The sequence below is a fragment of the Exophiala viscosa genome, assembly GCF_022695815.1.
Source record: "Exophiala viscosa unplaced genomic scaffold EDD37scaffold_2, whole genome shotgun sequence".
NCBI lineage: Eukaryota > Fungi > Ascomycota > Eurotiomycetes > Chaetothyriales > Herpotrichiellaceae > Exophiala > Exophiala viscosa.
In genome coordinates, this window is record NW_026944354.1 from 1,305,849 (window position 1) to 1,333,483 (window position 27,635).

At 52.0% G+C, this 27,635-nt stretch overlaps 9 protein-coding genes across 9 annotated transcripts; 4 read left to right on the top strand and 5 right to left on the bottom strand.

Moving 5' to 3' along the window:
• Position 1: 1 nt before the first annotated feature.
• EDD37DRAFT_245874 (putative gibberellin 3-beta hydroxylase) lies at positions 2–1,510 on the top strand. Its single transcript, XM_062810641.1, has 3 exons — positions 2–527; positions 589–751; positions 801–1,510. The coding sequence occupies exons 1-3, from the start codon at positions 309–311 to the stop codon at positions 1,487–1,489; spliced, it is 1,071 nt and encodes a 356-aa protein (XP_062672926.1). The 5' UTR covers positions 2–308; the 3' UTR covers positions 1,490–1,510.
• A 21-nt stretch (positions 1,511–1,531) lies between these two features.
• EDD37DRAFT_646734 (putative C6 transcription factor) lies at positions 1,532–3,340 on the bottom strand (the record flags this gene model as incomplete). The annotated part of the gene is made up of 5 exons (XM_062817771.1): positions 1,532–1,796; positions 1,853–1,944; positions 1,995–2,123; positions 2,175–2,997; positions 3,048–3,340. 5 exons carry the CDS (start codon positions 3,338–3,340, stop codon positions 1,532–1,534), a joined length of 1,602 nt encoding a protein of 533 aa, XP_062672927.1.
• A 927-nt stretch (positions 3,341–4,267) lies between these two features.
• Positions 4,268–6,999, bottom strand: EDD37DRAFT_245917 (uncharacterized protein). Its single transcript, XM_062810642.1, has 2 exons — positions 6,211–6,999; positions 4,268–6,163 (listed from the first exon to the last, which is right to left on the bottom strand). Exons 1-2 carry the CDS (start codon positions 6,698–6,700, stop codon positions 4,443–4,445), a joined length of 2,211 nt encoding a protein of 736 aa, XP_062672928.1. The 5' UTR covers positions 6,701–6,999; the 3' UTR covers positions 4,268–4,442.
• Positions 7,000–13,074: 6,075 nt separating this feature from the next.
• Positions 13,075–14,538, bottom strand: EDD37DRAFT_560769 (uncharacterized protein; the record flags this gene model as incomplete). The annotated part of the gene is made up of 2 exons (XM_062813856.1): positions 13,075–14,238; positions 14,296–14,538. 2 exons carry the CDS (start codon positions 14,536–14,538, stop codon positions 13,075–13,077), a joined length of 1,407 nt encoding a protein of 468 aa, XP_062672929.1.
• A 115-nt stretch (positions 14,539–14,653) lies between these two features.
• On the top strand, positions 14,654–16,227 carry EDD37DRAFT_245961 (3-hydroxybutyrate dehydrogenase). The gene is made up of 2 exons (XM_062810643.1): positions 14,654–15,075; positions 15,134–16,227. Exons 1-2 carry the CDS (start codon positions 15,024–15,026, stop codon positions 16,033–16,035), a joined length of 954 nt encoding a protein of 317 aa, XP_062672930.1. The 5' UTR covers positions 14,654–15,023; the 3' UTR covers positions 16,036–16,227.
• On the bottom strand, positions 16,228–18,334 carry EDD37DRAFT_676791 (putative feruloyl esterase; the record flags this gene model as incomplete). Its single annotated transcript, XM_062819581.1, has 2 exons — positions 16,228–17,915; positions 18,208–18,334. The coding sequence occupies 2 exons, from the start codon at positions 18,332–18,334 to the stop codon at positions 16,420–16,422; spliced, it is 1,623 nt and encodes a 540-aa protein (XP_062672931.1). The 3' UTR covers positions 16,228–16,419.
• A 664-nt stretch (positions 18,335–18,998) lies between these two features.
• Positions 18,999–22,690, top strand: EDD37DRAFT_621182 (Hydantoinase B/oxoprolinase-domain-containing protein). The gene has a single exon (XM_062815986.1). It carries the CDS (start codon positions 19,443–19,445, stop codon positions 22,605–22,607), a length of 3,165 nt encoding a protein of 1,054 aa, XP_062672932.1. The 5' UTR covers positions 18,999–19,442; the 3' UTR covers positions 22,608–22,690.
• Positions 22,691–22,968: 278 nt separating this feature from the next.
• Positions 22,969–24,922, bottom strand: EDD37DRAFT_685314 (cytochrome P450). Its single transcript, XM_062819892.1, has 3 exons — positions 24,369–24,922; positions 23,231–24,319; positions 22,969–23,176 (listed from the first exon to the last, which is right to left on the bottom strand). The coding sequence occupies exons 1-3, from the start codon at positions 24,654–24,656 to the stop codon at positions 23,060–23,062; spliced, it is 1,494 nt and encodes a 497-aa protein (XP_062672933.1). The 5' UTR covers positions 24,657–24,922; the 3' UTR covers positions 22,969–23,059.
• Positions 24,923–25,084: 162 nt separating this feature from the next.
• Positions 25,085–27,306, top strand: EDD37DRAFT_646741 (fungal-specific transcription factor domain-containing protein; the record flags this gene model as incomplete). Its single annotated transcript, XM_062817772.1, has 5 exons — positions 25,085–25,161; positions 25,216–25,344; positions 25,398–25,549; positions 25,596–26,756; positions 26,816–27,306. The coding sequence occupies 5 exons, from the start codon at positions 25,085–25,087 to the stop codon at positions 27,304–27,306; spliced, it is 2,010 nt and encodes a 669-aa protein (XP_062672934.1).
• Positions 27,307–27,635: the final 329 nt, after the last annotated feature.

The window sequence follows — 27,635 nt, forward strand, 5'->3', positions numbered from 1 at the left end:
TGGCCAATAAAGTCCGAGATACTGTAGACCTGCAGGTAGATTGCAATTTATCCGTTTATGCGCCTTGGTCACCAGATTTGGTATGAACCATATGATTTGCAGGTCGAGCTGGTAAACTGGTAAATTGGTGAATTGCTCAATTGGTAACCTCGATTTCATCTGCTTCGCTAGTTGAAGATATTGCCCGTTCCTTATCTCGTTTGTATTTATACGAACTGTCTTTGTCGGATCGAGGCTGGCGTTCGAACCAGATAGGCCGTTATCATTTTTCGTATTTTCGTCACTTCGAGATCAGGGATCCGATAGCCATGTCTTCAACAACGGTACAGGAGGATGCACCTCATACGATCACCCTCACCAATGGCAAGACCTTCACGTTCAACTCGAATGCTTCAACCACGGATGAACAAATTCCTGTCATCGATGTATCTCGAATGTATAGCGAGAAATTCGAGGATCGACAAGCGGTAGCCGAAGAGATTCGTGAAGCAGCCCATGTAATCGGCTTTCTCTCGATAGTCAACCATGTGAGTCTCAAGAGACATCCTCAAGGATCGATCGCATGCTGATGACGCCTTTTTCCTGCAGGGGGTGGACATGAAACTGGCCGAAGGCGTGATGGAACAAGCGAAATCCTTCTTTGCACTTCCCAATGACAAGAAAATGAAAGTCTGCACAGACCTGGTGCCGGATGAATATTGCGGATATCATCCGATGCACGCATATAACCCATCTGGCTTGCGTGAGAGGGGTGAGTCCTGAGAACCGGAACCATAAAACGCGACTGACCTTGATTCCAGATTTGTACGAAGCCTACAACTGGAATTACAATGCGGCAAATGACCCTGAATATCCCGATGATTCTATTCCGGAGATCAACATTTGGCCAGACGACCGACCGGAATTCAGGAAGACGCTTTGTGCATATCAGAGTGAGATGATCCGCTTCGCTCGACGGCTGACGAGAATGTTTGCGCTTGCTCTCCATCTGCCGGAGGACTCATTCGACATCGCGGTCCAAAGGCCCGAGGCAGGAGCCAGAATTTTGCATTACCCTCAACAAGAGGCCTCCCGTGATGATCAAAACGGCATAGGAGCGCATACCGACGTGGAGTACTTCACGATCATCACAGCCGATACTGAAGGACTAGAAGTGCTGAGCAAGTCTGGCCAGTGGATCAAGGTCAAACCCATGGCCGGTTCGTTCATCGTCAACATTGCAGATTGTTTCATGCGTCAAACGAATGACTTCTTCGTGAGCACGGTGCATCGTGTCATCAATGAGAGTGGGCGAGAGAGGTATTCAGTTCCCTTTTTCTGGGGATTCAACAGGCAAACTGTCATCGATCCTATACCCACATGTGTTAGCAAAGAGAACCCCAACAAGTATCCCGTGATGACCGCAGGAGAATACTATCTGTGGAGAACAAGGAGGCAAAAAACGATGTGGAAGACTGGGGAAAACCAGTCAAAAGTGAATGTGGTGTAAGTAAAAGCATGTATCCTTAGGTAAACCAACATTTCGCTGCATTCAGAAAATTTGTAATTGCTCTGCCCAGTCCCACGGTATCCGCTGCAACAACTCCAGCGGAATGACTATCTCTGAGTCATATGAATGCTGATCCGTAACATCGGTGTTGTAGTGTCGGAAGTCGTCAACAGCTGGCGGTACTGGTGACTGTGGACGGTTGAGGTAACGGTCTATCTCTTCGACATAGGCGCGAAGCCGTTGAGCCGCATCAGCCGCAGCTGAGAGACATGTTGCGAGATTGCCGAGCAGTTCCGACATGCAAAGCCTAGTGTAGTCAGGCACCCAGATACATCGGAGCTACTGACAGGCTGGTAAACCTACATCACCGTCCTCAAATGCTGGTAATCCGATTTGGGCAGCCCTTTCTTGATGAAGCTGCTCAGAATATGACCCAAACCTGATAGTTCTTGCAACTAGACTGGATCAGCAAGGTGGTCACCAGGATGACACTGTGGGGTCTTACCATGGCCAAACCCATGGCCCGCATATACTCGAGTGGGATAGCAGATATCTCCTCGATCAACTCTAGGGCGGTCTGGCATGCTTCATGGAAAGTAGTATCACTCGCAGTGAATGACAACATCCGCAAAAGCTTGGAATGTCAGCTCGGGGCAAAAAGCCTTCATGCATCAGCCATCCTCACCTGATATGTAGCTATGATATTGGCCGTCTGGAAGCCACAACGGTTTTGTCGAACATCTCGAGATGCCTTGCGAGCTCGTTTGAATCGCTCAGGCAAGTTTTGAAAGGTCGTGGCTAGTGGGGCCAGGATCTTTTCGCGTGGATCATAATCCAGGAGAAACGCGGTCGAAAGATTGCGGTTTTCTTGGCTGATAGTCATCCGGTGATTCTTGAAGTATGAGATGAGGTGCTCGATACCGCGATATATGTCTGTGATGAAGTTCCACCCACTGAGCCATTCCATGTCAGCGATAGACTCGGTATAATCTTGATCCGGTATGATTGGATAAGCGACGGCGGACTGTAGTTCCGGACAACGTACAGCATGTCCCAGGACAAGAGAGGTGTGGACTTCAAGCCGGTACATATGCCAGTACAGTCTGCGTCGTTCTTCTCGCTCAATTGCGGATATGTCGCCAGGCCAGCGTCTCTCGTCGTAGAACCCTTGTTCTGCAAGTGCTCCGTGGTACAGGCCAAGGAACTGTTGTAGCACGGATGCGTCTCCACATTCTCGAGCTGTCAGACATACAATGCCGATGGCTTGCAGGTATTCGAATTCGAGAGATTCGCCGAATGTACCGGGAATTGCTGCGATCGCCTCGTTGAGGTAGAGATTAGGGTCGAGATTCTGGGAGGTCTCACGAACGGAGAATGTAGCGCCCGTGGTGATGCGGTATGAACTGAGAGCGCACATCGACATGAGTTTGGCGTAGGACGCCCGTCCTCTGGGCACTTGCCTCGAATGCCATCTTTCCATGAATGTTTGCTCATGAATGGTAATAGCACTGATATTGTGTCAGCAGAACATGTTGAAGCGTAGACTGATGATACTAACACTGGATAGACAGACTCGAAGAAAATGTCCAGTAGTTCCTGTATGAACTCTCGAGACCCATGTTTTACATCATTCAAAATCCACGAGTGATCCGGAATTTTCTCACTCCGAGGTTTGGCACCACGCTTGGCCGCTATTCGTGTCCAAGTGCACGAGACTCCATATTCGATGCAGGTCAGGCATCGTGCCCCTTCGTCTGGATCGATCCTACACCGTCGCCCTCTCCGATGGCAGAAGTCACAGGCCTTGAGCGTGCGCTTTTGTCTGGTCGATGCAATCTCCGGATCCGTCATGTGTAACGATCGATATGAGATAAAGTATCCAGCCTGTCCATCACTGCCGATCGTTCGAACGTGGTTCAGATGACTGATCTACGCTTGTTGACATGGACACAGCTTCAAGACGTAGCTGCGTTGAACGGCTCAGACACCAGGGGACTGATGTAGAAGGGACATCGAGACTTTCGAGGGTGGGAGCGACGGGAAGAAGAGGAAGTAACGGTCATTTCGGGACGTGTCGACGTGTGCCAGTGTTCCTGATACCATTCACGCAGTATGATGCGCCGTGGATATGCTTAGGGAGGATCATAAGACCTTGGTGCTCAATGCACGTGCCATGAATTTCTTCCGACCGAAGTATCTCCACGCCATTCTCGCATCCGCATGTCGCCCACGGGTGTTCGCCTCATGAGAAAGAATTGACACCGGCAAGGTATTGTTCTCCTTTACGTGTTAAGACATACATTGACGCATGCATATGCACGCATCTTCAAAACGCGTGCACTGATGTAGCAAAGATACCCCGCTTCCGTATTTTCGTACAGAAGAACCACAATGCGGACCTCAATTACCCGAACTCCCTGATGCTCGGCCCCTGGTGCCTTGCATTGAGCGTGAGGAATTGCACAAGGGCAATCCCTGCGTGCAGAAATAAATTTGCTCACTCCTGCTCCATGTGGATGTTGATCATTAAGAGTAAATTCTACCGCCACTCTTACTTGTAGTTGTACATGCAGAAAGAAGATGTTCTCCTGCGAATGCAGCATCTGTTACATACATATCGATTTGATCGACTCCGCACCAAATGTCCTGGTCGTGGAAGTATGCGCCGAAAGGTCCGTCCTGAACTTCCATGACCATGCAACCGACTTTTCCCCTAACCAATGCACCAGCCTTTTTGAACCTTGCGGTCATCAACTCCATTCCACTGTAAAGTCTAGTCGATCCTCCAAAGTAAATTCGTCTTTGGCGGATTCATTATCGAATCGTGATACATAATTTTGCAAAAACTCCCCCAAGTCGTAAAATCGTGATGATAAAATATGAAAGGTAGTAGTGCCAAAAGTCCCATGCTGTAGCCCGAAATACGATAGTATGTGATGTCGGGCGAAGGCACTTAGTTGGGTGATGGGGCTGGGAACAAAGAGTATGAGACGCGGGTGTTTTTGCGAGGGCGAGAGTTGGTCGTGCCTGCACGCCTGCGTCCACTCTGTGTCTTCGACATGTCTCCAGGCAATGATGACTTCCTCTCAGGGACCCAAATGTGAGGCGCCGAAGCACCACGGTCGTGCCGAAGTCCTGGGGATGGTATTGAAGGAGTAATCGGACTCTGCAAAGCCCCGATTCCAACATCAAACGTCGACTGACACTCCTCACGGATTGTTTCTTGGCTGCCCTTCTCCCGTCCGTGGCTTTCGACCGGAGTTGTAGGGTCTTGAAGATCGAGCTTGAGATTGTCGACAGAATCTCCGAAGCTAGCAAACCGAGCAAAGTCCGAAAAGGCGGTGCTCGAGTTTGATGAACGCTGTGTTCCAATGATGGACGATGCAATGGAAAGAATGATGCTCTCTTGGGAGCTTGACTTGCTGATACATGACGCTGGACTCCGCCTGAGTTGAGATCGGAATGAATCCGAAGAAGCTAATCGGTGATCATGTTCATGGACTGGCAAACATTCTGTTTCAGCAAGGGAAACATCAGGAATAGACTGCAGAGTTCCAATCCCAAGTCCTAGCAATGGAGACGAGGGCTCTGGAGCAGGTGTGAGCTTTGGTGCTCTTGTCTGTTCTTCCCGTTCAGGTTGGTATGCCAACCTGGGAAGTTGCATCATTAGAGGAGTAGAAGCAGATGAAGAGCCCTCTTCCGCAACGACTTGCTCCACGAACAGATAGTTTTTTCCAAATGTTGCATTTGTGCCGTTTGTGCGTTCAGAGTCCTCACTATCAGCAGCATTGTCCCAAGCATCGTCGATAGCGTCTTCCCAATCTGGCATCTGAGGTAACTTGACCTCTACTGAATTTCTTGGCGATGATGCAAGCTGGGTTCGGTTGGCAACCGGCTCGTCTAAAGACGCTTCCACAATTGTCATGGTGGAGATAAGTTGGTGGTATGCATCGGTATGAAGCTCACCCGATGACTGGCTCCGTCGTTTGCGCTCCCTCAGAGAAGACGCCGTGTGCAGATCGTTGCAGGATGGCCTAGCAGAGAGAATCTTGTGCGGCGAGATGCCACAACTCTCAAGCTTACCTTCCTCGTCAACAACCTCCATCACCCTCGATGGTGGCGAGGGCAGTGGAGCGGTGCGAAGTGGGAGGGCAATGTCGTCTCTGGTAGACACAGCATGGACGATGTCCTTCACGATAGGAAGTGGCTTCCTGCGGACACTGTTTCGATTGATGGGGCTCAAGGCTGACAGCCTTTCCGATGAACGAGACGCAGGAGACACCTCGCTGGAAGTGAAGGATAGCCTTTTGGGTCGAGAGAAGTTCTCCATGGACCGTGAAAGACGGAAATCCGAAGGACTGTAAGGCGATAGCGTGCTATCCTTTGGCGGAGGATCAGGGCGGGGAGGTGTGATAGGAAGATATTGTGTTGTGTCGGTAATAGGAGATGTAGGCTCATCTGGTTCTGCGAGGTTTGATGGCCGGGTCGCAGAAGGTAGATCCTCGCTTGAAAGCCTGCGGACATGATCCTGGGGCTGCTGAACTGCTTGGACAGAATTGTACTCCGAGGTCGGCTCGGACTTTGTGGCCTTTTCTTTTGGGAATTGAGCTTGATCTCCATGGGACAGATGTTGGAACGCGAATGGCCCGGAGATGCTTTGTTTCAATCCAGTACCTGACACCGGTTAGCGATAATTGTATAGGTCTATGGCGAGCACTCACGTTTTGAACTTGTGTTGACCGGACTGCGCATTGACCTAATCGGAGAGCCTCCGCCGGGCTTTTCCGTGACACGTCCAGATGACGGCTCTTCCATCTGTGAAGGCATGAGTGACAGCTTGCTGCCTTGTCGCTTCAATATGCGAGTGCCTCTAGAGATCAGGCTTTTAGCATGGCCTTCGTGACGTTCTGGGAGCCGCAGGTTGATATCGGCCGAGCTCTGCCCAGATGAAGGTCTTGACGTGACGTCGTTCGAGCCATTCGACAGCGACCGAGTGAAGGAGGAGACTGACGATGTAGTCGTATTAGTTCGCGACCGCCCGTGGCGACTTGGGGACATGTCGCCCGTCCCACTAGCATGTTCTTTCATCGTCTCAACCAAGGCTTGTCTCGATGGTTCGGCGTTGTCCTTCGAAAACCAGTCATGGGCAACAGCATGCAGTCTGTCACTGCCTTGCTTCGGATGACCTTGAATCCATTGAAATCGACCCATCTAGACTCTCAAATGCCGGTTGATAACAGCCGTCACAGCTCCTGATCCCGCCTGCTGAAGGCTTGGAATGTCATTCAAGTCAGGGCCAGATCAGCCTGTGCCAACCGGACCTGTCCTCCACAAATGCGGGCGACTTTGTGGGAGGGGGAGACGTGGTCAAGAGTCAATGGAGCGATGCTCAATGGATGTGGCTGCCAAGGGAATGGACAGTAGATTGAGGTCGATTCTGGTGCAAGAGTCGTTTCAAACTGGAGTCACAAGTTAATGATATTGCCCTCACGTGTCAAGTGAAACACAAGAGTCCCAAGGATCGCAATCTTACCAGCAGTCAATGTCCCAGGGCAGCGATGTCAAGCGGTGTTTCCTGTTTGCGTCCGTACCTTACAGCCCATGTATTGCTGAACCACAATGAGGACGATTTCTTAAAAATCTTTGACCTTGGTCCAGGATCCTCCCCAGTGTGCAACCCGACTATGCTTGGGAGAGCATAGATCAGATATATCCCGAATGATGATTGAGCACGGGTCCCCGAGACTGAACGAAACAGTTTCTCGCAATGTCTGACGAATGATGGGAGCACAATATAGTGATGTACAAGTTTCAGGGTGATAGAGGACTGAAGTAGTGCCCACGGATGAGGAGCAACAGATATCTGGATCTGTCGTTCTCTATCATTGGGCAGACAACGTACAAGACTGTGGGGAGAGTGCTATTCCACCTTTTGAAGGCGTCAAAGTATGCCGCACTGCACGGCCCCGACGACAATTCAGGACAGGGGTGTTTAGTGCCGGCGAGGCTTTCATCGCGGGTAACAGGGTCGGGAAGAAGATACTAACCTCGAAAACGTATGGGAAAACGGTGTTATGCTTTCACATAAACGCGTCCTGAGACCGACGGCTCGAAAATGTAGCTCCATACTCGCGAAAACGACAGCCAGGGACTTGGAGGGAGAAGGTGGTCGGGTGGAGTTTGAAGGAGCAGAGTAAAGAGATTTGATGGAGCCATGCCTCACGTTTCCGTCAGGGACGGGTGAAGTCTGCAGCCGTCTGTCGACGAACATGCAGATGGCGTTGAAGAGTGGGCCAAACTTCATGGCATGGGCGGAAGCCACCTGCCGGGCCCTAATGCTCGGGTTAGCTGGGCCCAGGGTTTGGCGGACTGCATGAGAGGGCTGTTGCTCCGATACCTAGACGGGCTAGTCCGCCAATGTGCCATTGGTCTCTGCCCGTGGTCGGTAAAGTGCTACTGTAGCAAGGTTTATAGAGCGCCGACTGCGGCAGGATGTCAGGGGACGTCAATCGTCACTTTACACTCTCTTCTCGAGGCATATCGACCTGCCATGACTGTCACATAGGAAAGATCCGAAGGACTCGTAGGCAAAATTGGTTATGACAGAAGTCTGAGTGTGCTGCCAGAGATTTTTGAGCATTCTGAATTGTATCAAGCAGACCCATGCTCAGCAATTGAGCATACTCGGTCCATATCTTCCGTATTGCGTGACAAGCAGTGGAGTGATCAAACTCGACGCAATCGTAGAAGGAGGTTCTAGTCTGTGGTCCAGAGCAGTTCCCAACCACCAAGCCACCAGTCGCGCGTAGCTTGTGTGAGTAGCTATGGAGTATGGCGCGAACGTAAGAATGGCGTTGACGCTTCATCGACTCGCTTGGTGATGGCGAGGTGTTCGCGCAAGCTTTGCTCTGTTCTCAGAACGGAGAATTTTTTGGTAATAGGGGAGGGAATGACGCGGTCGTTGAGGGGGGGACTCGAGTGACTGGTGAGCCTAAGAGAGAAGCTGTAGCCATGTTAGCACTGGCTGCTGGAGCCCTTTTTTTTCGAGTTGCAGGCAAGCTAGTAGCGCAGTAGTGACATTCATTGTGGACTGGTCAGGAGGCGAGACCCCGGGCGAAGGAGGAGTGCAAGCGTGAGGCCAAAAGGGCACAGAGTTCTGAACACGTTAAAGCGCAGTCTTGGGAAAAGTCCGGCGATGATGATCTACCAACGCCGATGCCAAAAGGGGAAAAGCGCCATTGTACGGTGAGCCTGATCATCATCTTGCATCTTTCCCCTGCGTCTGCCGAATCTTGCACTATTCCCAGTACATCCAAATTCAAGTCCACATCAAGTGCGTTTCTCCTTTGTTCACAGTACGATGGCCTTTGAAGGCTGTTGCAGATCCATCTCGTTTTGAACCCGAAACTGAGGGCTGAAGGGCTGAAAGACTGGCCGGCTCCATACCATCTCACCACCATACCATGTAGAGACTCGGTCGCCCCAATCAGTATTCCTCGAGCTCTGAGGTTCCATAGTCTGCTGGAACAAATAAATGTTGTCAACAGTCACCCTCCCAAATTCCAGGTGCTGGTCACTGGTCAGGCCCTGACTGAAGAGTGGAGACGAAAAAATTCAACCACTGCAGTGCCCTCACATGATGAGTGCTCCTGTTTACTCCGTACTGACAGAACGAAGACAGAGTTCAAAAGATCCTCTACACCGCGACAACCTCACTGTGGGCAGATTGCTCGGTCGCTTGTACCTACAAACTCGGGGCGGATTACGCGTCACACGAAGAGATCTCCTCCCACGCTCCGTGCCATGCCCTCCTCGTGAACAACTTGGCGAACGATTTGTAGATCAATACATGTGGTGGTAAGGGATTCTACCAATAATATTTGACTACGAGTCGTTTCATATCTGGGATCAACAACGATCTGGTCATACATGGTACATCACGGGACGATCCATCGTCTTCTCAATACGAGATACCTAAATCGGCCGAAGAGACAGACCAGATATCCCGAGAGAGCACTTCAGATCCACCGGCTTTTCTGTGTTGGTGCTGTCGATGGAGCTGATGCTTTGATTGATCGCCGAGAATGATCATGACCAAAGAGAGTTGCGATACCTAACCCTCCAACGAATACTGTTGTAATGGCTTCTCGGCCTCGTCTAGAGTAGCCAGGAATTTGAGATTTCGCAACCTGAAGGCACTGAGTACGGAATGGATATGCAAAGAGAAAGAGGGAGTTCGGTTTGCCGACTCTTTTACCAAACTTGCGGCTTCATCTTGCGACGATGTCGCCAATCTGGAGTCTTCTGCTCATGTCGTGGCTTATGCAAAGTTCGCCAAAGAAGTGGAACTGATAAGTTCTGCCACTTGGGCCATTCGGGCTTGCTGACCAGCCTGACTTGGGAGAACATGTCCGTGAAATGTGCAGAGGCGAGAGGTTATGAGCTGTTGCTCGGTAAACGATGCCAACATGTATGTGCATGTGGCTTGGTGAGCTGGAAACATTCCCGGAATTGTTGTTCAACCTGAGGCATGCTGCAGTATCAAGCTCTAGAACGTGGCATGCAATTTGTCACTACCGATGCTGCAATTCCGTGCCGCTATGCATGATAGTATGGCCGTTAGGTCACTTCATGTGCACTGCGATGTGCAATATCAAGCGCTGCAATCGTGCATCAACGCCTCCTCTGACCCGAGTTGGTGGTGTTGAACCAGTCGGGAAATATTCGACCCTGGTCAATTATGCAGCTCGCAGTTCCCCCCTTTCTGCTAAACGATGCCGACCTCGCTTGTTCTTCCCCCTGGGCAATCTGAAAGCCAGATAAAGCTCTGCGGCCACAGCAATGACGAATATCTGAACATTACGAGTACACATGGTGAAGCTTCATGATCGAGCAGCCAAAAAAAAGCAAATCTAAGTCTGGACTCACCGATCGCGACTAGAGTCAGGAAAAGTCCGTATTAGCGATTGTCCATTGAGGTTAAGGGTTTGGCTGGACCCGAGCCGTGCCTGCAGGTGGCGCAGGAACAGCCAGACACCAAGCTGCCAAAGGACAACATAAGCGATCCGTCCTCGCCGCAATTCACCACGCATGTGAATATGTGAGAAGAACAATAACGTGGCCTTCACGTCAACGAGGGCAAGGACAGGGAGCAACTCGTGTTGATGTCGTTCTTGCAGCGTTGACCTCTCCGTCATGGGGGTGGCATGGCGGCCACGTAGGCACAAGGATCCTTTGACATGATATTCACGCGCGAAACTTCAGCCACGGAGATGTACTGCAGGTGTTACACCAGGAGAGTAAAATAGCTGACCATGATGTTTCGTCGTCAAAATTGCCTGACAAGTGATTTAACGTTGATCCGTGACTTTATCACACGAATCAACTCGTGTCGACAGGAATGAAATATTATATTCCCATCGGGAATTTATCACCCCACTCGAACGCTTTATAGGTGTTGCAAGCATGTGATGAAACGTCTAAGGCATCTTCCTACCAGTTTGCTTTTTCATCTGGCTGCCCTGGAACTATGTCCAACACATACCGTGAAAACTAAGTTGACGTGATAGCCAAATGACAGTGCTGTCTGGATCGGCCAGATGAAAGGTGACTTTGACTGACTTGCTTGACACTGACAGGAGTTTAGATCTTGACGGGGTCGACCTCGACAAATTTGTCCCTCAGAGTTGAGGTACAGAGGTACCTAAGGTGGTTATGATCTGACCAAGGACTCCCCTTTCATGCCTGTAAGCGGACGCCTAAATGTTAATGTACAGGTGGCCCTATCAGGCTTACCTAGGTAGGTACGACTATGGGTCTTCTGCGATTCCGTTCCCCGCATGTCTCAACCGTTCTTTCCACGGTTCTGGGTAAACCGGAAGCTCCTGAGTGCAGTCGATTTCACGTGCTGACCAGGTACGGTCGCGTCGATGTGTACAATCCAGTCACGCTATCGTGTCAATCAAGGGCTGGCTCTGCATTTCCGTGAAAGACCCTTCTTCCCGGCCTTTTCGGACTCGAGAGAAGGGGTCTTCTTCGCAAGAATAAAGAGTTCAAGCCATGTCATGCAAGCGATGACGGTAGAAGGAGCGCGTATCCTGGTGTGCAACGGCTGAAATGCATGTTCCAAAACGCCAACGGCAAGGTTGGCACTTATGTATCTGCCTGCATCAAAAAAATGGATTTTGGGGTCTTTGGGCACCACTTCCACCAAGCTATGCCCGCCTATTTGCTCAACGATACCAAGTATCGTTTTCCGGAAAGCTGCCGTGCTGCCCGCGCAACTTTCATCCGATGCTCCAACAAGTAGCTGAACGGTTATTTTATGGTGAGCAGAAAATAACATCCGGACTCCATCAAACGCGCTGCTGCATAGTCAAAATATACAAATATATACAAGCGACGTGCAGGGAAGTCTCCATGTTTCTGCATCTCCGGGGCTCGCTTGCTGCTGTGCGTCGTCTCACCTGTCAGTTTACCGAACGTTCCACATCCCCTTTTCAGGTCATGGAAGCTTTGCTACGACCACGAGAAAATTCTTATTCGATCTTGCAAGAGTACCCAGCACCACCAGTGTTATGGTCTTACAAACGAGTCGCGTGCCCCTATCTTGGTGCTTCACTGTCCGCTTTCTCTGAGCCGGCACCTGCTGGCTAACAGGTGAGGCTTTGCGGATACCTCCTTGTCACTTTATTGTGATCGGGTTTTTTTCTCAGCACTACCGAAGTTTCTCTGACAGGCAGCGCGCGCTCCGACGTGTTAAAGCCACATGTCGACTTGGCTCAAACATCGCGAGATATCTGCCAATATCACGCGATACGCGGCACGTCTTGACTCTCGATTCCTGAGCTCGAATTCTTTTCACGAAAACAACTCAACTCCTGAAGTCGTACTTCTGCGGACATGATTTCCAAGGTGCAGGACTTCTTGACAGCAATGACATCTGGATACGGGTACCTGCATGACCGTTCTGATGCGCTGTAAGACGGAGTCATGATGTGTGCTACCATCCAATTGACTCGCTGGGAGTGCTCACCAAACACCAACAATGATGCATGTTCACAAAACCCATGTCATGGGAAAAATTGATATTCTCAGAAAGTGCAGTGGACTTTTGTCGGCCAATGTCCGTGCTGCAGTCCGGAGCATACGCCACGGCCACCTCGATTATGATGAGACATGCTGGTTTACTGTTGACGAGATCATGAGCCCCTGTCGCCGGGGCATTTTCCCCGGTGTTCTCTTACAAACGGTAATCCGATTCCACGCGGACCTCAGCTACGCAAAAGATACAGGCCTGTCAACTGGCAGGGGACATGCAACGAGGATTCTGGACGCCTTCAAGAGCGGCGGCGAATATTTGCCTGCACAGCCACTGCGTCCACCTTTAAGTCACCAGGCTGGCCCTGTTTCACGGAGTCTACCGCTCCGCTGTCCTTGGGCACTAGACATCCACGCCGCCTCTTTGCCAGGAGGGATGTAAATCGCTGAAACGTAAGTCACGACCTTGAATGTTGCGAGATTTTCGTCGAGGATCCATGGTCTCACCAAGTGAAAACGCTAGAGGTGCACACGTTGATGATCTATCATCCAAACAAAGCCCTGTTTCCTTCATGAACGATTCTACGCTCACCCTTACTCATGCTCGGCGTGACGTCCCATGTCGACTTGCCCAAGCCCATTGCTCTCTTCCCTTCCTCGCCAATCTTGTCCCAATCTACAGCGCCATTGAAGCCAATCTCGCCATCGCCACCAGCACCCGGGAAATCCGGTGGCGGGCTGTACTTCAAGGCACTCATCCGCTGTCTATTGAGAAACTCGATATTCGATCTCGTCATGGCGCATGCGGGGATGTACAGCACGCTGCTGTCGCCCTTGCCACCATGTTCCTTATCAACGGCGTGGATCATGTCGCAGTGCCAGGCAACATAATCGCCCGGCTCGACTTGTGGCATGCTGACCATCGTCGCCTCGAGGTCCAGATCAGGATGCGTCTCCGGGTTGTACTCCTGACACGCTCCGGGGATGGAGTTGGGGAACGTGGCGTCCAGGTTCAACTTGCCGGTGTGGACGTCAAAGAAGGGGCGAAGGATCGTGTACGCCGTCGCGTGGCGGACGAGCGGACACACTTTCAATGTACCCTCGCCCGGACCCGTCGACGACATTGACAGCCAGCCTTGAAACAATCGGAACATACTGCACGCTCCGGCGCCGTTGTACATGTCCATCTTTGCAGTGATACGGTGTCGCGCATCGAATGGATCGTACTCTTCCCACTGCCCTCGCAGGATTGCCTGGTACACTCGCGAGTACTCCGGGTCTTCCCAGCGCTCGACACTGCCACCGTCGGTATGCGGGCCCAGCGCGAACTTGGCGTCGCCAGGCCGTCGGATCCGGAAGCGGTCGGCGTATGTCAGCGGGTATGTCGTTGAGATCTCCGAGGACGGATCGGACGAGTGCCAGAACGATGCGAGGAATGATTGTGCTTTGAGTAAGTTTGGATGTGCGCGCGCTTGGACTTGTGATGGCGTCCAGTATAGCTCGTACACCGCTGGGTTGTCGGGGGGAAAGGCTTTGACTTTGGACTGGTTGGCAGCTATGTACTCCTGGGCTTGTTGTTTCAGGGCGATTGCTTCCTGTTCGGGCACGACGTTACGGATCACGGCGGTGCCGCGGTGGCATAGTGCGTCGAGCTTTGCCTTTGGGACTGTGCCCGCAGCAACATCCTTGTAGTCAATGCTCGGTATGACCTAGATATGGTGTCAGTCAGGTACGGGCTCGGGGCATCAAGTATGGAGAAATCATACATTGCTGCCCTCAATTCTAATCTCGTCGATTTCCCTCTTCAGGCTTGCCAGCAGTCTATGCCACGATGCAGTGAGTGCCTCTTCATTGCCTTTTATCAGCGACCTTTTCAGATCGCTAAATCGAGGTGGCAGAGGATCTGGCTTTTTACCGGACAGGGAGGGGAAGACGGAACTGATGTCGCCTGCCTCCTTCGTTAAAGTGGACGCTGCGCGACGACAGGAGGTCAAGAGGTGGTTTTTCATGCTGAGTCGACGTTTAGTCTCGGGCTATTTGATTGTTGTTTTGACCTGGCGTTGGACCCTGTTTGACAACGTGCGGCGTTTTATGCCTGACTGTGCCGACAGAACGACGGATAGAGTGCCTGGCTGGGACTAGTCTGGGGCATGGAATTGATGTCATTCTGCACAGGCGAAAAAGACGTGTCGGATGCCCTGGATAGGCTTCCACGATGGGCATAGCGTGTCGTTGGATTGGGGTACAGTAGTTGATAATGGGGACTCATTATTGGGGAGACGCCGGTGGCAGACCCCGGAAAATGATTACCTCGGGCCAGCACCCGCCGATGGTCGTCTATGAGAAGAGAAGGGCCATACCCGAGGATTAATGGATTAATGTCGATTTCGACTTGGTGGTTACTGGCTTCGCTAAGACTCGTAACCAAGTATATAGCTTTGCTTCCAATCACTTAGGTCGGTCCCTGACATCCAGCATTCTCGTAATCCATACAATGGCTCAACAGGTGGAGGGCAAGACAGCTATTGTCACCGGCGCTGGTTCAGGTAGGTGCTTGACTTCGATTCCCAACTCAAAAAGCACCTCAATCGCTGATACGAGCAGGAATTAATTTGGAGTTTGCCCGGCTCTTACTTCAAGATGGAGCCAACGTGGTGTTCGCCGACCTTGCACTACGGCCAGAGGCAGAAACCCTGGTCAGGCAACACCAGAAGAAAGCCGTCTTTCAGAAAACCGACGTAACGTCCTGGGAGGACCTCAATAACATGTTCAAGGCTGCCGTGGACCATTTCGGTTCGATTGACATCGTTTGTCCTGGGGCAGGCGTATTCGAACCACACTGGAGTAACTTCTGGTACCCTCCTGGCTCGGAACAGTCCAAGGACGACCCTCTCAGCGGACGCTATAAGCTACTGGACATCAACTTGACGCATCCTATCCGGGTAACTCAAATGGCCATCTCGCACTTTCTCGCGGCATCACCACCGTCTAGCGCGTCAAATCCGAAGTCAATCGTCCATATCGCGAGTGTTGCTGGACAAGGAGCCTCGTTCCCGTTTCCCCTTTACCATGCATCAAAGCACGGCGTTCAAGCATTGGTCAGGTGTATGGCGAATCTAGAAAGTCTCCACGGTATTCGAGTAACTTGTGTCGAGCCCGGGCTGGTCAAGACGCCGTTGTGGACTGATCATCCGGAAAAACTCAAGATCGTCAAGGAGGAGCAGGATGTATGGGTTACGCCGGAAGAAGTTGCTGAAGTCATGCTTGCGTGCGTCAAGGACAATGAGATCCCGGCCGGCAAGAATAGTGGAGAGCGGGAAGGCGCGACTGTTCCGATCAAGGGAGGATCGTGTATTGAAGTGCTGGCGGGTGCGTTGAGAGACGTACCCATGTTCAACAATGTTGGACCGTATGCCACGCCGAGACCAGGGAACAATGCCAGCGACGCTCAGAAGATTGTTGACGAGATTGAAGGAGTATTGAAGCCTGGATGGGGACAAATATGAGGAGGGACATTGTTTTCCACGGTGCTCGCGACTAGGCTGGCAAGTGCCGCCTCGCTTTACAGTGCCGAATCCTTAGCTTGAGAGTTGGCAAGTCAACTCTGCATCGAGGTGCTGGAAACAGGCCCTGCTCGACGTAGGGAGTTTGTTTCTCACATTTTGCATGACTTGATACCTTTGGCTTCGTGGCCACTGCCAATTCTACGTACTCGAAGCCTCTCTATATGTACGGTTCCGTCCTTATTTTCTGACAGCCGTGACCCAAAACTGGCCGCGTGATACATTGTTGGGTGGTAATTGTGGCATAAGTTATACGGCAGTTGATGCCGTCGGCGAGGTCGGTTTGGTGTTCGGCAGTTGATGCCGTTGAACAGCTTCAGCCTCTTTCTAGTAGCTGTCTGCACACTCAAACGAAGCTGCCACCGCTGCATCTCCGCCTTGGTAGGCTGGAACCTGGGGCCAAGGGCAAAGGTTGCGTTGTTGACTACCATCAAGAGTAGAAGCCAGCAGCACATCGGGTGCTGTACCGTCTTCGACCCACTTCACCAATACACTCATAAGATCTTCTGGGAATAATCCATAGCCACTGGGCGCTGAAATACCACAATGATTCACACCAGGTGCTTCGAAGAATCGGTAGAAGTCGCGGACTGCTGGATCGCGGGCCTCTACTTGCTTGTAGTACTGCTCAGATCCGGTTGGATAGATCTGCTGATCGGCCAGTCCATGCCAGTGTAGGATCTTGCCTCCTGTCTGCCGGTAATTGAACAGATCTGGGCTGTCTGTACTGGTAAGAGCCCTGTGTGCGCTGATGGAAAGGTTCATCACTGCCGCAAAACCGTCAGCACCCAAGGCGGTGAGATCGTAAGTCGTATCCTGGAGCACAAACAGACTAATCCACTCCGAAGCAATCGTGAAAGGGAAACCACTGGTACAATTTAGGCCAGAGCAGGTCGTGTTGGCAAGGTCGAATGGCGACGTGCCTTTGTTCATGCCGTACCAGATAGATGACCCATCAGGATATTGAGGCCCCTCCCAAAACTTCACCATCAACTCGGCGTCCTCAGTATTGATAGTGACAGTGCCTTCATCGCAGCTGATGGATGTGCCGACCATTGTGTGGGGATCGAAGCCGCATTCCCCAGGCAACGATAAGATATGATCCGTGACGCCATCAAGGCTGTCGCAGGCTTCGATGGTCGCATTGTTCATGGCCTCCCAAACACAGGTGGGCGGGTAATAGTCAGCCTGGTTCATCACAAACTGTGGGTAGTACATTCCAGGCACAAATGTAGCCCAGTTTATGGCTGGTGCTCCGGCGAGGATGCCGTCATAAGCATCCGGATAGCGCTGGGCTAGAAGCATACCTTGTCGACCGCCGGTAGAACAACCATCCCAATAAGACTTGTGGGGCGGTTCACCGTACAAGTCCTGGCAGACTTTCTTGCCAATTCTCGCAGCTTCGTCCTGGGAAGAGGCAAAGAAGTTTTCGAGCAGGAAATAATTGACTCTTCCAGCAGGGTCTAGGGCCCACGTATCGGCAGTAAGTGGAAGGTGGTCGTGTCCAGCATCAGTGGCAACAGCCGCCCAGCCGATGTCCACAGAAGGTGCGAAGCGAGTGAACGAATACAAAGAAGAAAACCCGGCACCTCCAATGCCACTCAGACGTCCTGTCCAGCCGTACAACGGGAGCCAGACTGTGACGGTCACGTTGTCATACCAGCCTTGATGTCCATAGCTAATGGTCACATTGCAGAAGCTGATGGTGGCGTTGTAGTCGCTTTGTGGGTTGGCGATTTCTGCAACAGTCGTGTAGTTCAACACAGGGGCTGCAGTTATGGCGTAGACTGTCGTTCCAGGCATATATGGTAGACTGATTGCATCTGCCGAGCATGACAGGACGTCGGTGCTCCATGATGAGGTGGTATCGCCCGCGTATGAGGCAACTGCGAGCGTGCCTAGTATGAGCGCGTTGAAGAGGTTAGCAAGCATCGTAAATTGTTACGTTCAGAAGCCAGACGTGAGAAGTTGACCCGAGACATGAGTCCATGCTTGATGCGTTCGCCCTCTTATGTTTGCCAACCATCGCGATTCACCGTTCCTAACACCGTTATCTTCATAGTGGTACCTCCAGTCCCACAGACTACACTAGATCGACTCATTTATCGACTACACGTTGCACTAGAAAGGCTCCTGCTTGGAGAGTATCTGCTCTGAATACCTTGGTTATCACCAAAACCCAGCCTTGGACTGTTGATCGCCTGATTCGGTGATAGCACTGCAGGCTAGGGGTCCTTGGCATGTGCTGGGAGCCTCGTAGTTTGTCAGTAGTCGCACATGCGTAGGGCCCCTCTCGGCAGCACGGAGACAAGACAAAGCACATCTAGCCGGTGCGAAGTGCTATCTTGTGGTATCTTATCAACTGCCCCACATCTTCGGCTTCGTCGACCGACGCGCCCTTTGCCTTCCCTATCTCACCATCAACACTCTCCTCATGCCGGCTGATTAACATCTTCCAGAATGGAGACCACATACAGGGTCAAGATGACGCGCCCACAGTCTACAATCAGAGACCTATCGGCCTCCACTTCGGCTCCAGCCAGCCTAGCGCTTGGAGCAGAAGACTCAGATGAGAGTCTAACTTTGGGAGTTCAACAAGGAATTTCATCAAAGTCAAGTTACTTAAAGCGCCGTTGTTGACTTGGATGTAAAACAATCCTGCAAGCACATGCACAAAGATGACAGACAAAATCAAGATATCCATCGACCGCGGTGGCACGTTCACAGACGTCCACGCCATCGTGCCTGGAAAGTCCGACATCGTTCTCAAGTTGTTGTCGGTCGACCCCGCAAATTATCAGGATGCACCTACGGAAGGTATCCGGAGAGTTCTTGAGGCCACGGGCAGACCTAGTCCTCGCGGGTCGCCACTGAGCCTGGACAGTATAGACGTTCTACGCATGGGAACGACTGTCGCCACCAATGCTCTACTGGAACGCAAAGGCACCAAATCAGCTCTCTTAACCACCAAGGGCTTTCGAGACTTGCTAAAGATCGGCAACCAAGCACGTCCAGACATATTCGACCTTTCTGCGAGAAGGCCCGACGTGCTCTTCGAGACTGTCGTCGAGGTGAACGAACGCATCATTCCTTCACATCCTAGATCCTCCAAAGATGTCCTGTCATCCTTCCGTTCTATCACGGGCGTGACTGGAGAGAGATTCAATGTCCTCCAGGAGATAGACGCTGTCAAAGTCAAGGCGGATCTGCTAGCCCTCAAGAACCAGGGTTACAAATCTATCGCAGTCGCTCTGGTCAACTCATTTGCGTGTCCAGAACACGAATTGAAGATTGGAGAGATTGCACAATCCCTCGGACTGTCGGTCGCACTGTCCTCACTGTTGCAGCCCATGATAAAGGTTGTCCCTCGGGGGATGTCAGCCACTGCCGATGCTTATCTGACTCCCGTGATCAAATCCTATGTCGACTCCATTTCTGCGAACTTTGAAGGCGGCTTAGCCGGCTCCCACGGTTGTCGCGTCGAATTCATGCAATCAGACGGTGGCCTGGTGGACTTCCGCAAGTTCAGTGGTCTCAAAGCTATCTTGTCAGGACCTGCAGCCGGGGTTGTCGGCTATGCCGCAACAAGCTGGGATCCTGAATCTCGCGTCCCAGTCATTGGGTTCGATATGGGAGGTACTTCGACGGACGTTTCGCGTTTCGATGGTCATCTCGAGCACACATTTTCCTCGAGTATTTCCGGAGTCAGTATCCAGGCACCACAATTGGACATCAAGACCGTGGCAGCAGGAGGTGGTTCGGTCCTGTCATGGCAGAATGGACTGTTCATGGTTGGACCTGAATCAGCATCCGCGCACCCTGGTCCAGCATGCTACAGAAAAGGAGGTCCTCTAACAGTGACCGACGCAAATCTCCTGCTGGGCCGCTTGTTGCCAGAATATTTCCCCAAAATCTTTGGAGCCACAGAAGATCAGCCTCTCGACCGAGAGATCACGCGACAGAAGTTCGAAGAATTGACCGAGCAGGTCAACGCTCAGCAAAAATCCAAGAAGTTTACCCCTGAAGAAGTGGCCCTTGGTTTCCTCAAAGTCGCGGATGAGTCTATGACACGGCCGATCAGGAATTTGACCGAAGGGCGAGGCTTCGAAACGTCATCTCATCACCTTGCCTGCTTTGGTGGTGCAGGCGGCCAACATGCATGCAATGTAGCGGCCTCCTTAGGCATTTCACGGATCATTATTCACAAATACTCTTCTATCCTGTCGGCATATGGGCTCGCCCTGTCCGAAGTTGTCCATGAGGCACAAGAGCCAATGGCTGCAGAGTACGTGAGCTCTCAGGAGCTTATCGCGGAGAAGTTTCAGAAATTGGTAGCACGGACGACGGAAGAGCTGGTTGACCAGGGTTTCACCAAGGATCAAGTCAGACATGAGCTGTTCTTGAACATGAGATACGACGGTTCGGATACGAGCCTGATGATTCGGAACAGTGAGGACGGAGACTACGCCTCGGCCTTTGTTCAACGTCACAAGCGCGAGTTCAACTTTACCTTCGACCGACCAATTCTTGTGGATGATATCCGCGTGAGAGCGATCGCGTCTTCGAAGACGGTTGTGGAGGATAGTCCGCTGAAACAACTCAAGATGGCCAAACTCCGCCAGGCTGGCGAGCCAGCGCAACAGAGCAAGGTATTTTTCAACTCGGATGACGGCTATGTGGAGACTCCGGTCTACCTTTTGCACGACCTTGGGTCGGATGTACAAGTACATGGACCTGCCATCATTATCGACAAAACACAGACGATCGTCGTTGCACCACATGCAGTTGCGAACGTGCTCCAGACATGCGTTCTCATCGATCTCAAATCCACTCCTCGTGACTTGGCGACAGCGGATCATATCGACCCTATCCGGCTTACCATCTTTGGTCACCGCTTCATGTCCGTCGCTGAGCAGATGGGCCGCACCCTGCAGAAGACTGCGGTTTCCACCAACATCAAAGAGCGACTGGACTTCTCCTGCGCTCTCTTTTCCCCCGATGGCGGCCTGGTCGCTAACGCGCCTCACGTACCCGTTCATCTCGGGTCTATGCAGTTCGCAGTACGGTTCCAACATGAGCGCTGGCTGGGCAACCTAAAGGACGGCGATGTGCTCGTAGCCAACCATCCCATGTCCGGTGGCACTCACCTTCCGGACGTGACTGTAATCACGCCAGTGTTCGCGCCAGGCACAGAGGAGATCATCTTCTACGTCGCGTCCAGGGGCCATCATGCGGACATCGGAGGTATACTTCCTGGATCGATGCCACCCAACTCGACAGAGTTGTGGCAAGAGGGCGCAGCCATTGAATCCGAGAAATTCGTCGAGAACGGTGTGTTCAATGAGGCACGCATGAAAGAGTTGTTCCTCGACTATCCGGCCCGCCACCCAGGATGCTCAGGCAGCAGGAATTTGAATGACAACATCTCCGACTTGAAGGCCCAGATTGCCGCGAATGCGCGCGGTATCACCTTGATCGGTAGCTTGATCGAGGAATACAGCCTGAAGGTCGTTCAGCAGTACATGTACGCCATTCAAGAAACAGCGGACCTGGCAGTACGCAACCTATTGAAGGCTTTGTACCAAAGCCATGGCGGCCAACCCCTCGAGGCACTCGACTATATGGACGACGGTACGCCAATTAAGCTGAAGATCACGATCGCCGAGGATGGTTCCGCCATATTCGACTTTGACGGGACTGGACCCGAAGTGAACGGCAATATCAACGCACCCGAGGCGATAACACACTCGGCCATTATCTACTCCCTACGGTGTATGATCGCGGCCGACATCCCTCTCAACCAAGGCTGTCTGGCGTCAATTCAAGTCAAGATCCCCAAACCGAGTATCTTAAGTCCAACGCAAGCGGCCGCCGTGGTTGGTGGCAACGTGACGACATCACAGAGAGTGACAGACGTGGTCTTGAAGGCCCTGCACGCCTGCGCTGCATCCCAGGGATGTCTCAACAATCTGACCTTTGGTGTGGATGGCAAGAAAGATCCGGAAACAGGCGAGACCATCCCTGGATTTGGCTACTATGAGACTATCGCTGGCGGTGCCGGTGCCGGGGCCACCTTCGAAGGTGAGAACGGCGTGCACACGCACATGACCAACACACGAATCACGGATCCCGAGATTCTCGAGAAGAGGTACCCCTGCATCCTGCGCAAGTTCCAGCTCAGAGAGGGCTCCGGAGGGAAAGGTCTGCACAAGGGTGGAGAGGGCACAATCCGAGAAATCGAGTTCTTGACCCCGTTGCAGTGTTCGATCTTGTCGGAGCGACGTGTTCATCGACCGTATGGGATGGATGGCGGTGAGCCAGGAGCCACAGGTTTGAATTTGTGGCTGTGCAAGGACAGTGTCACAGGTCAGGACAGAACGGTCAATATCGGGGGCAAGGGAAGTGTTCCGATGAAGACAGGCGATAGAGTGGTCATCATGACTCCTGGCGGTGGTGGGTATGGCAAGGCAAAAGAAGAAGCCAACGTGAACGGAATGGTCAATGGGTATCACTGAGGATCATCGAAGCCTTCATGGTTTAGTAGAATGCTAGCTATAGTTATGATTTACTGCTTTAATGTCAATAGCCGGCTGCACCCTCGATCCCTCGTCAAGGGCCCATGCCTATCCGTTGATCCTTCATGTGCATTGAGTCAATTCATGCTCAAGGTTACTTTGGTGGACGTGCCATTGACTGGTGTAACTCTTGTCGCCCATCGGGTCTATAGCAGGCTCCTTGTTTTCATGCTTGCCTAGGACTACAAAACAGTGGTCACCCACGCTTCCAGAACGTTCAATATGCTAGAGTGGCATCACGCCTGATATGATTTGCGACGAGGGAACTGCGGTTGGGAACCACTTTTTGTTCTGATTGAATGTTGTGAAACCCTCTTAGCTCGAGGTGTTACTTTACAGCAGCCGAACGCCGACCATGCGATGCTATATAGTCAAGGTGCTTCCTTTGTCCCTCATCCCTGGCTCGTGACCTCTTTCTTGCAGAGGCTCATCCAGATCGGAGGGGCATACTTGACTGCACTTATCCTGATTTCCTCTTTCAAGTTTTGGTTGGGGTTGACAAGAGCCATCTGAAGTGCGTGTTAGTCAGTCTGACCCCTCAAAGGCAGTCAGGTATAGCTCACGTCGAAATTCATCACCAGCAAAGGTAGTGCCTTCTTTAACTCCAGCCAGGCGATGTGGATGCCCATGCAGATACGTTTGCCCGCGCTGAAAGCAATAAACGCCCGGTCCATACGGCGCCTCTGATCCTCGGCCGCTTCCATCCATCGCTCTGGTCGGAAGAGAGCAGAGTCCCTGCCATAAACATCCTCGTCGAGCATTGTGGCGTCGATCTGGCACCCAACAACTGTGCCAGCTGGAAAGTAGTGACCGCAGATGGTAGCGCCTCCTTGGGGGACAACTCGGTCTAGACCCCAAGCGGCAATAGGCATCAGCCGCATCGATTCTTTCAATACAGCTTCGAGATATGGCAGCCTGTTCACCTGCGTCCACTTTGGTGGATACGTCATGCTACCATTCTCCAGAGCCTGCTGTAGTTCGTCCTTCAAGCCTTGCATGGCCTCTGGATTCTGACAGAGCAGATACAATGTGTATGTCATCGTGCCAGCCGTGGTGTCTGCCCCAGCTCCAATCGTTGACATGATGATTCCAAGGATCTCGTCGTGCGAAACCAGGTCGGGGTGTTTGGCTTGACCATCAAGAAATTTCTGCATCAAGTCTCTGTTTTGCATTTGGCTTTGAGACATGGATCGTGCTTGTATCTTCTCTAACCCAACTCTGGCCAAGGCACTGTTGGCCTTCTTCTTCACAAAAGAGGCAAATGGGCTCTTGAAGAGGTAGTACTCCAGAGTTGGCACAGCAGACCAGTGTCCCCAGTGATCGAACCGACCAACGATTGCTTCAAGGATGCCATCCACGTCGTCTCCCTTCTGCATGAAACCTAGTGACTCGTTGAAGGCAAGACGCATCAACACATCGACGGCCCAGAGCTGCAAATAATGCGTTATATCAAGTGATGTTTGCTTCTCCAGAGCTTCCAAGAGATCATTTCCCGAGGCTTCAATGGCTGATTCGTAGTCAAGTAGAGAGTTGGTCGTGAAAGCGCTTCCGACAGATCGTCGGACAGCCGTATGTTGCGCTTCGGTCATTGCAATGATGCTAGGTACTGCCCGGCCTCCGCTAATCGGCGCAGCTGGATGATAGGATGGAGCCTGTCTTTCGTTAGCCAGATTTGATGTGATCAGGGTTGTCTGTGTGTACCTTGTGCCAGACAGGATTCGTCGTATAGACGATGGGAACGGCATCAGGATCACTGATGCTGATATGGTTTGGTCCAAGGCGAACGAGCTTGCCATACGTTTGATGGAGGTGCACCAGCCTTGCCGAGTAGCCTCTGGAGTTTTGTGCTCGCCATCGCCACAGGTCAGTGAAACCAGCCAGGAACGGACCTGGAATTGAGGCAAAGCGCAGATAAACTGTGATGATCTTGCCTGCAAGGAGGAGGAAGGCTGAGGCGAAGAGTAGGCCTGCTAAGGACAACATTTCCATGAGGTCTGCCAGTCAACAAAAGACTGTTGTAGCTCAGATATCTAGGTTGACATGTGGTTTTGCAAACAAGTGCGTATGCGGCATCCCGGACCAGAAGGCTTCATAGCCTTGACGAGATAGTGCACCAACCGTAGCATATATGCAGAGACTCTCTGCAGCGGCCCAGGGTTGCACAGGAAAACCGTTGTCTTAGAATCGGGCGATCATCTTCCCTGGTGGCCTGCCCATCTGGATGTCAGGTTGTTCTCGACCCAAAGCCCTCCTCCTTATCTCGTTGTACCCCACTATCGGGCTACCATCCCGATAGATTTTCAGGGGTCGGAGCGAGCTACGACACGTGACCTAGGCTTCGGCTCGAGCCTTATCAGGACCTCCATGCCCAATTGACTGTTCCAGTTCTCATCACCACGAAATACCATGCCGAGACCATGAGTGAGCAGCCCACAAGGCCGGCTGGTCGGAAAAGGCGGCATTCCAACGACGCTCTAAAGCGCTCATCAGTCGCGTAAATGATCCCATCCAGAAATTGTATTTTGCATGTGGACTGATCGGTCTGCAGCTGCGATCGATGTCGGGGCAGGAAGACGAAATGCGCCGGCAACTACCCGCATCCTTGCGCTGCATGCATAGACGCTCGGCAATCTTGTGTTTACTCTGACACGGAAAAGCGTGTTAGCGTTCCAGAAAGGTATGTCAGGCCACGCTGTCAATGCGTAAAGCGAAGATAACTTATCTGTACAGCTACCTACACAAACTACAGGCTCATGCTCGGAAGGCTAACGCACAGCCTCGTGGGCCTGCGGTCACTACGCCCGAGCATGTGTCCCAAAATGTGGACTTCGTGGCTTTCACTGGGACGGACAACTGGGTTTCCGGTGGCCAAGGACAATACTGTATGGCTGGAGATTGATTTGACGAATAATGCTGATTGGTCTCCAGACTACATGGGAAATTCATCATCGACGTACATCGCCAACAGACTTGTCCCAACCACGGAGGCCTTGACATGGCATCTGTACCCTCACTATGAGGATGCTTCCTGGCTTAGACGCTCCGTCAGCGCCGAGTTGCCGCAATTGCCCCCTTTCGAGTTCGCAAAGCGCTTGTACTCTGCGCAGCGTGCGTACATCGGTACTATTTTTTCATTCCTCAACGATGAGGAATTCTATCCGCGTTTGAAGCGCGTATACGCTCGTGCCCCAGACCCTGCTGACCAGGAGGAATGTCTCATCTGCTGCCAAGTCTTGCTTGTGTTCGCCTTGGGCCAAATGTACTCTGTCAATCAATGGACAGGTAATGACGGGCCCCCTGGTTTCTCTTACTTCAAGTCGGCCTTGAAGTTCCTACCAGACAGTCATGAGGATGGCTCAATTCTATTTGTGGAGGTGCTGAGCTACGTGGGCTACTACATGCAGACTTTGAATCGCAGGGACGCAGCTTACCTCTATCTCGGCCTGGCTATGCGGATGGCGATATCTCTAGGCTTACACCAGGAAGTAACAGATCAAGAACTCGACCCTCATGAGCGGGAGCGCAGACGGCGGGTATGGTGGTCGACCTACAGTCTAGACAGGCTACTCAGCGTTACGTCTGGTCATCCTATCTCGATACAGGATGACGATATTGATGTCCTCCTCCCAAGCCCGACTGATGGCGAAGATACGCATTTGCCCACGGTACTTAGATGTTATACTTCCTTGTCGAAGATTCTGGGCAGGATTGGTGAGGAGATCTACAGGAGGAAACAGAAGTCAGGAACCAATCTTGCTGCCTCAGTTCAGAACGTGATGGACAGTCTGTCGGAATGGTTTCGACAGATTCCACCCAGCTCAAGGCTCGAAATCTCTGATCTCGAAAAGGAGGTCCACCGAGAGCAGGTCTCTCTCTATCTCTACTACTACCAGTGTATCAGTATGACAGCTCGACCATTGCTTCTTTATGCGGTACGAAGGCACATGGCGGCCACTGCCCAACGGCCTGCGACAACGCGATGGGAGGATGGCCTGCCAGCGGGTATGGTGAGCGTAATCCAAGCTGCCATCGCAGCTGCACGGTCGAGTGTTTCAATCTTGAACAAAGCGGCAAAATTCAACCTCGTGGGTAAGTGGTTTCTCTGTCCCCAATCTTGGTGCATTACGTATGTTGAGAAGTACCTATAGCCACATATGGATTCATCGATGGGGAGCAGGCATTTTCATCGGCACTGCTGCTCGTCATGGTGAACATGGCCTTCCCGCATACCGAGATCGATGCCTCTGCCATGGACACTTCCTTGAATGTGCTACAAGGCATGGCGGATAAAGGCAACCGGTATATCCGTGCATGCCATTCATTACTACACAAAATCAGGGAGACCATCAAATCAAGGCCTCCACCTCCACCGCAAGTACACAGAGCGGAGATCACCAACAATCAGCCGTCTCAGCAGGTCCTCGATCAGCAGCTATTCCAAGTCCAGCCAGCTGCTTTTAATCCAATGGCTGCAGGTATGTCGGGTGTACAGGATAACAGCTGGTCCTTGGCCATGGACGATGACGTTGGGTTATGGACGGAGGTTTTAGACTCCATTGGCATTGATATGGACAGGCACTGGGTGGAGACGGCTCTGATGGCTGAGGACTCTCTGACTATGGATCCGAGGAGCATGTAGGACCGCTTCGTGTCCGTGTCATAGTGGCAGCGCCTTGGCAAACCGGCACTTGTACTGTGCAACACATTACCTGTCCTCATCTTTCACGTGCGTATCTTAAGACTCTCGATATGGAAGGCGAAAGTTCTCTCCTTCTCCAGACAGGGTCAGGAGTGGTTCAATTAGCGGCGCTGAAAGACTCCCAGGCGTCCTCCACAGATAAGACCTCCCGGGGCAAGCGCCCGTGTAGAGATAGGTTAGCCAACAACCTGCAGAGGTACCAAGGTACTTGGCCAGACCCATATCCCTCTACCGGACCGTTACCACACCTTCCAATCTGCAAATCGACG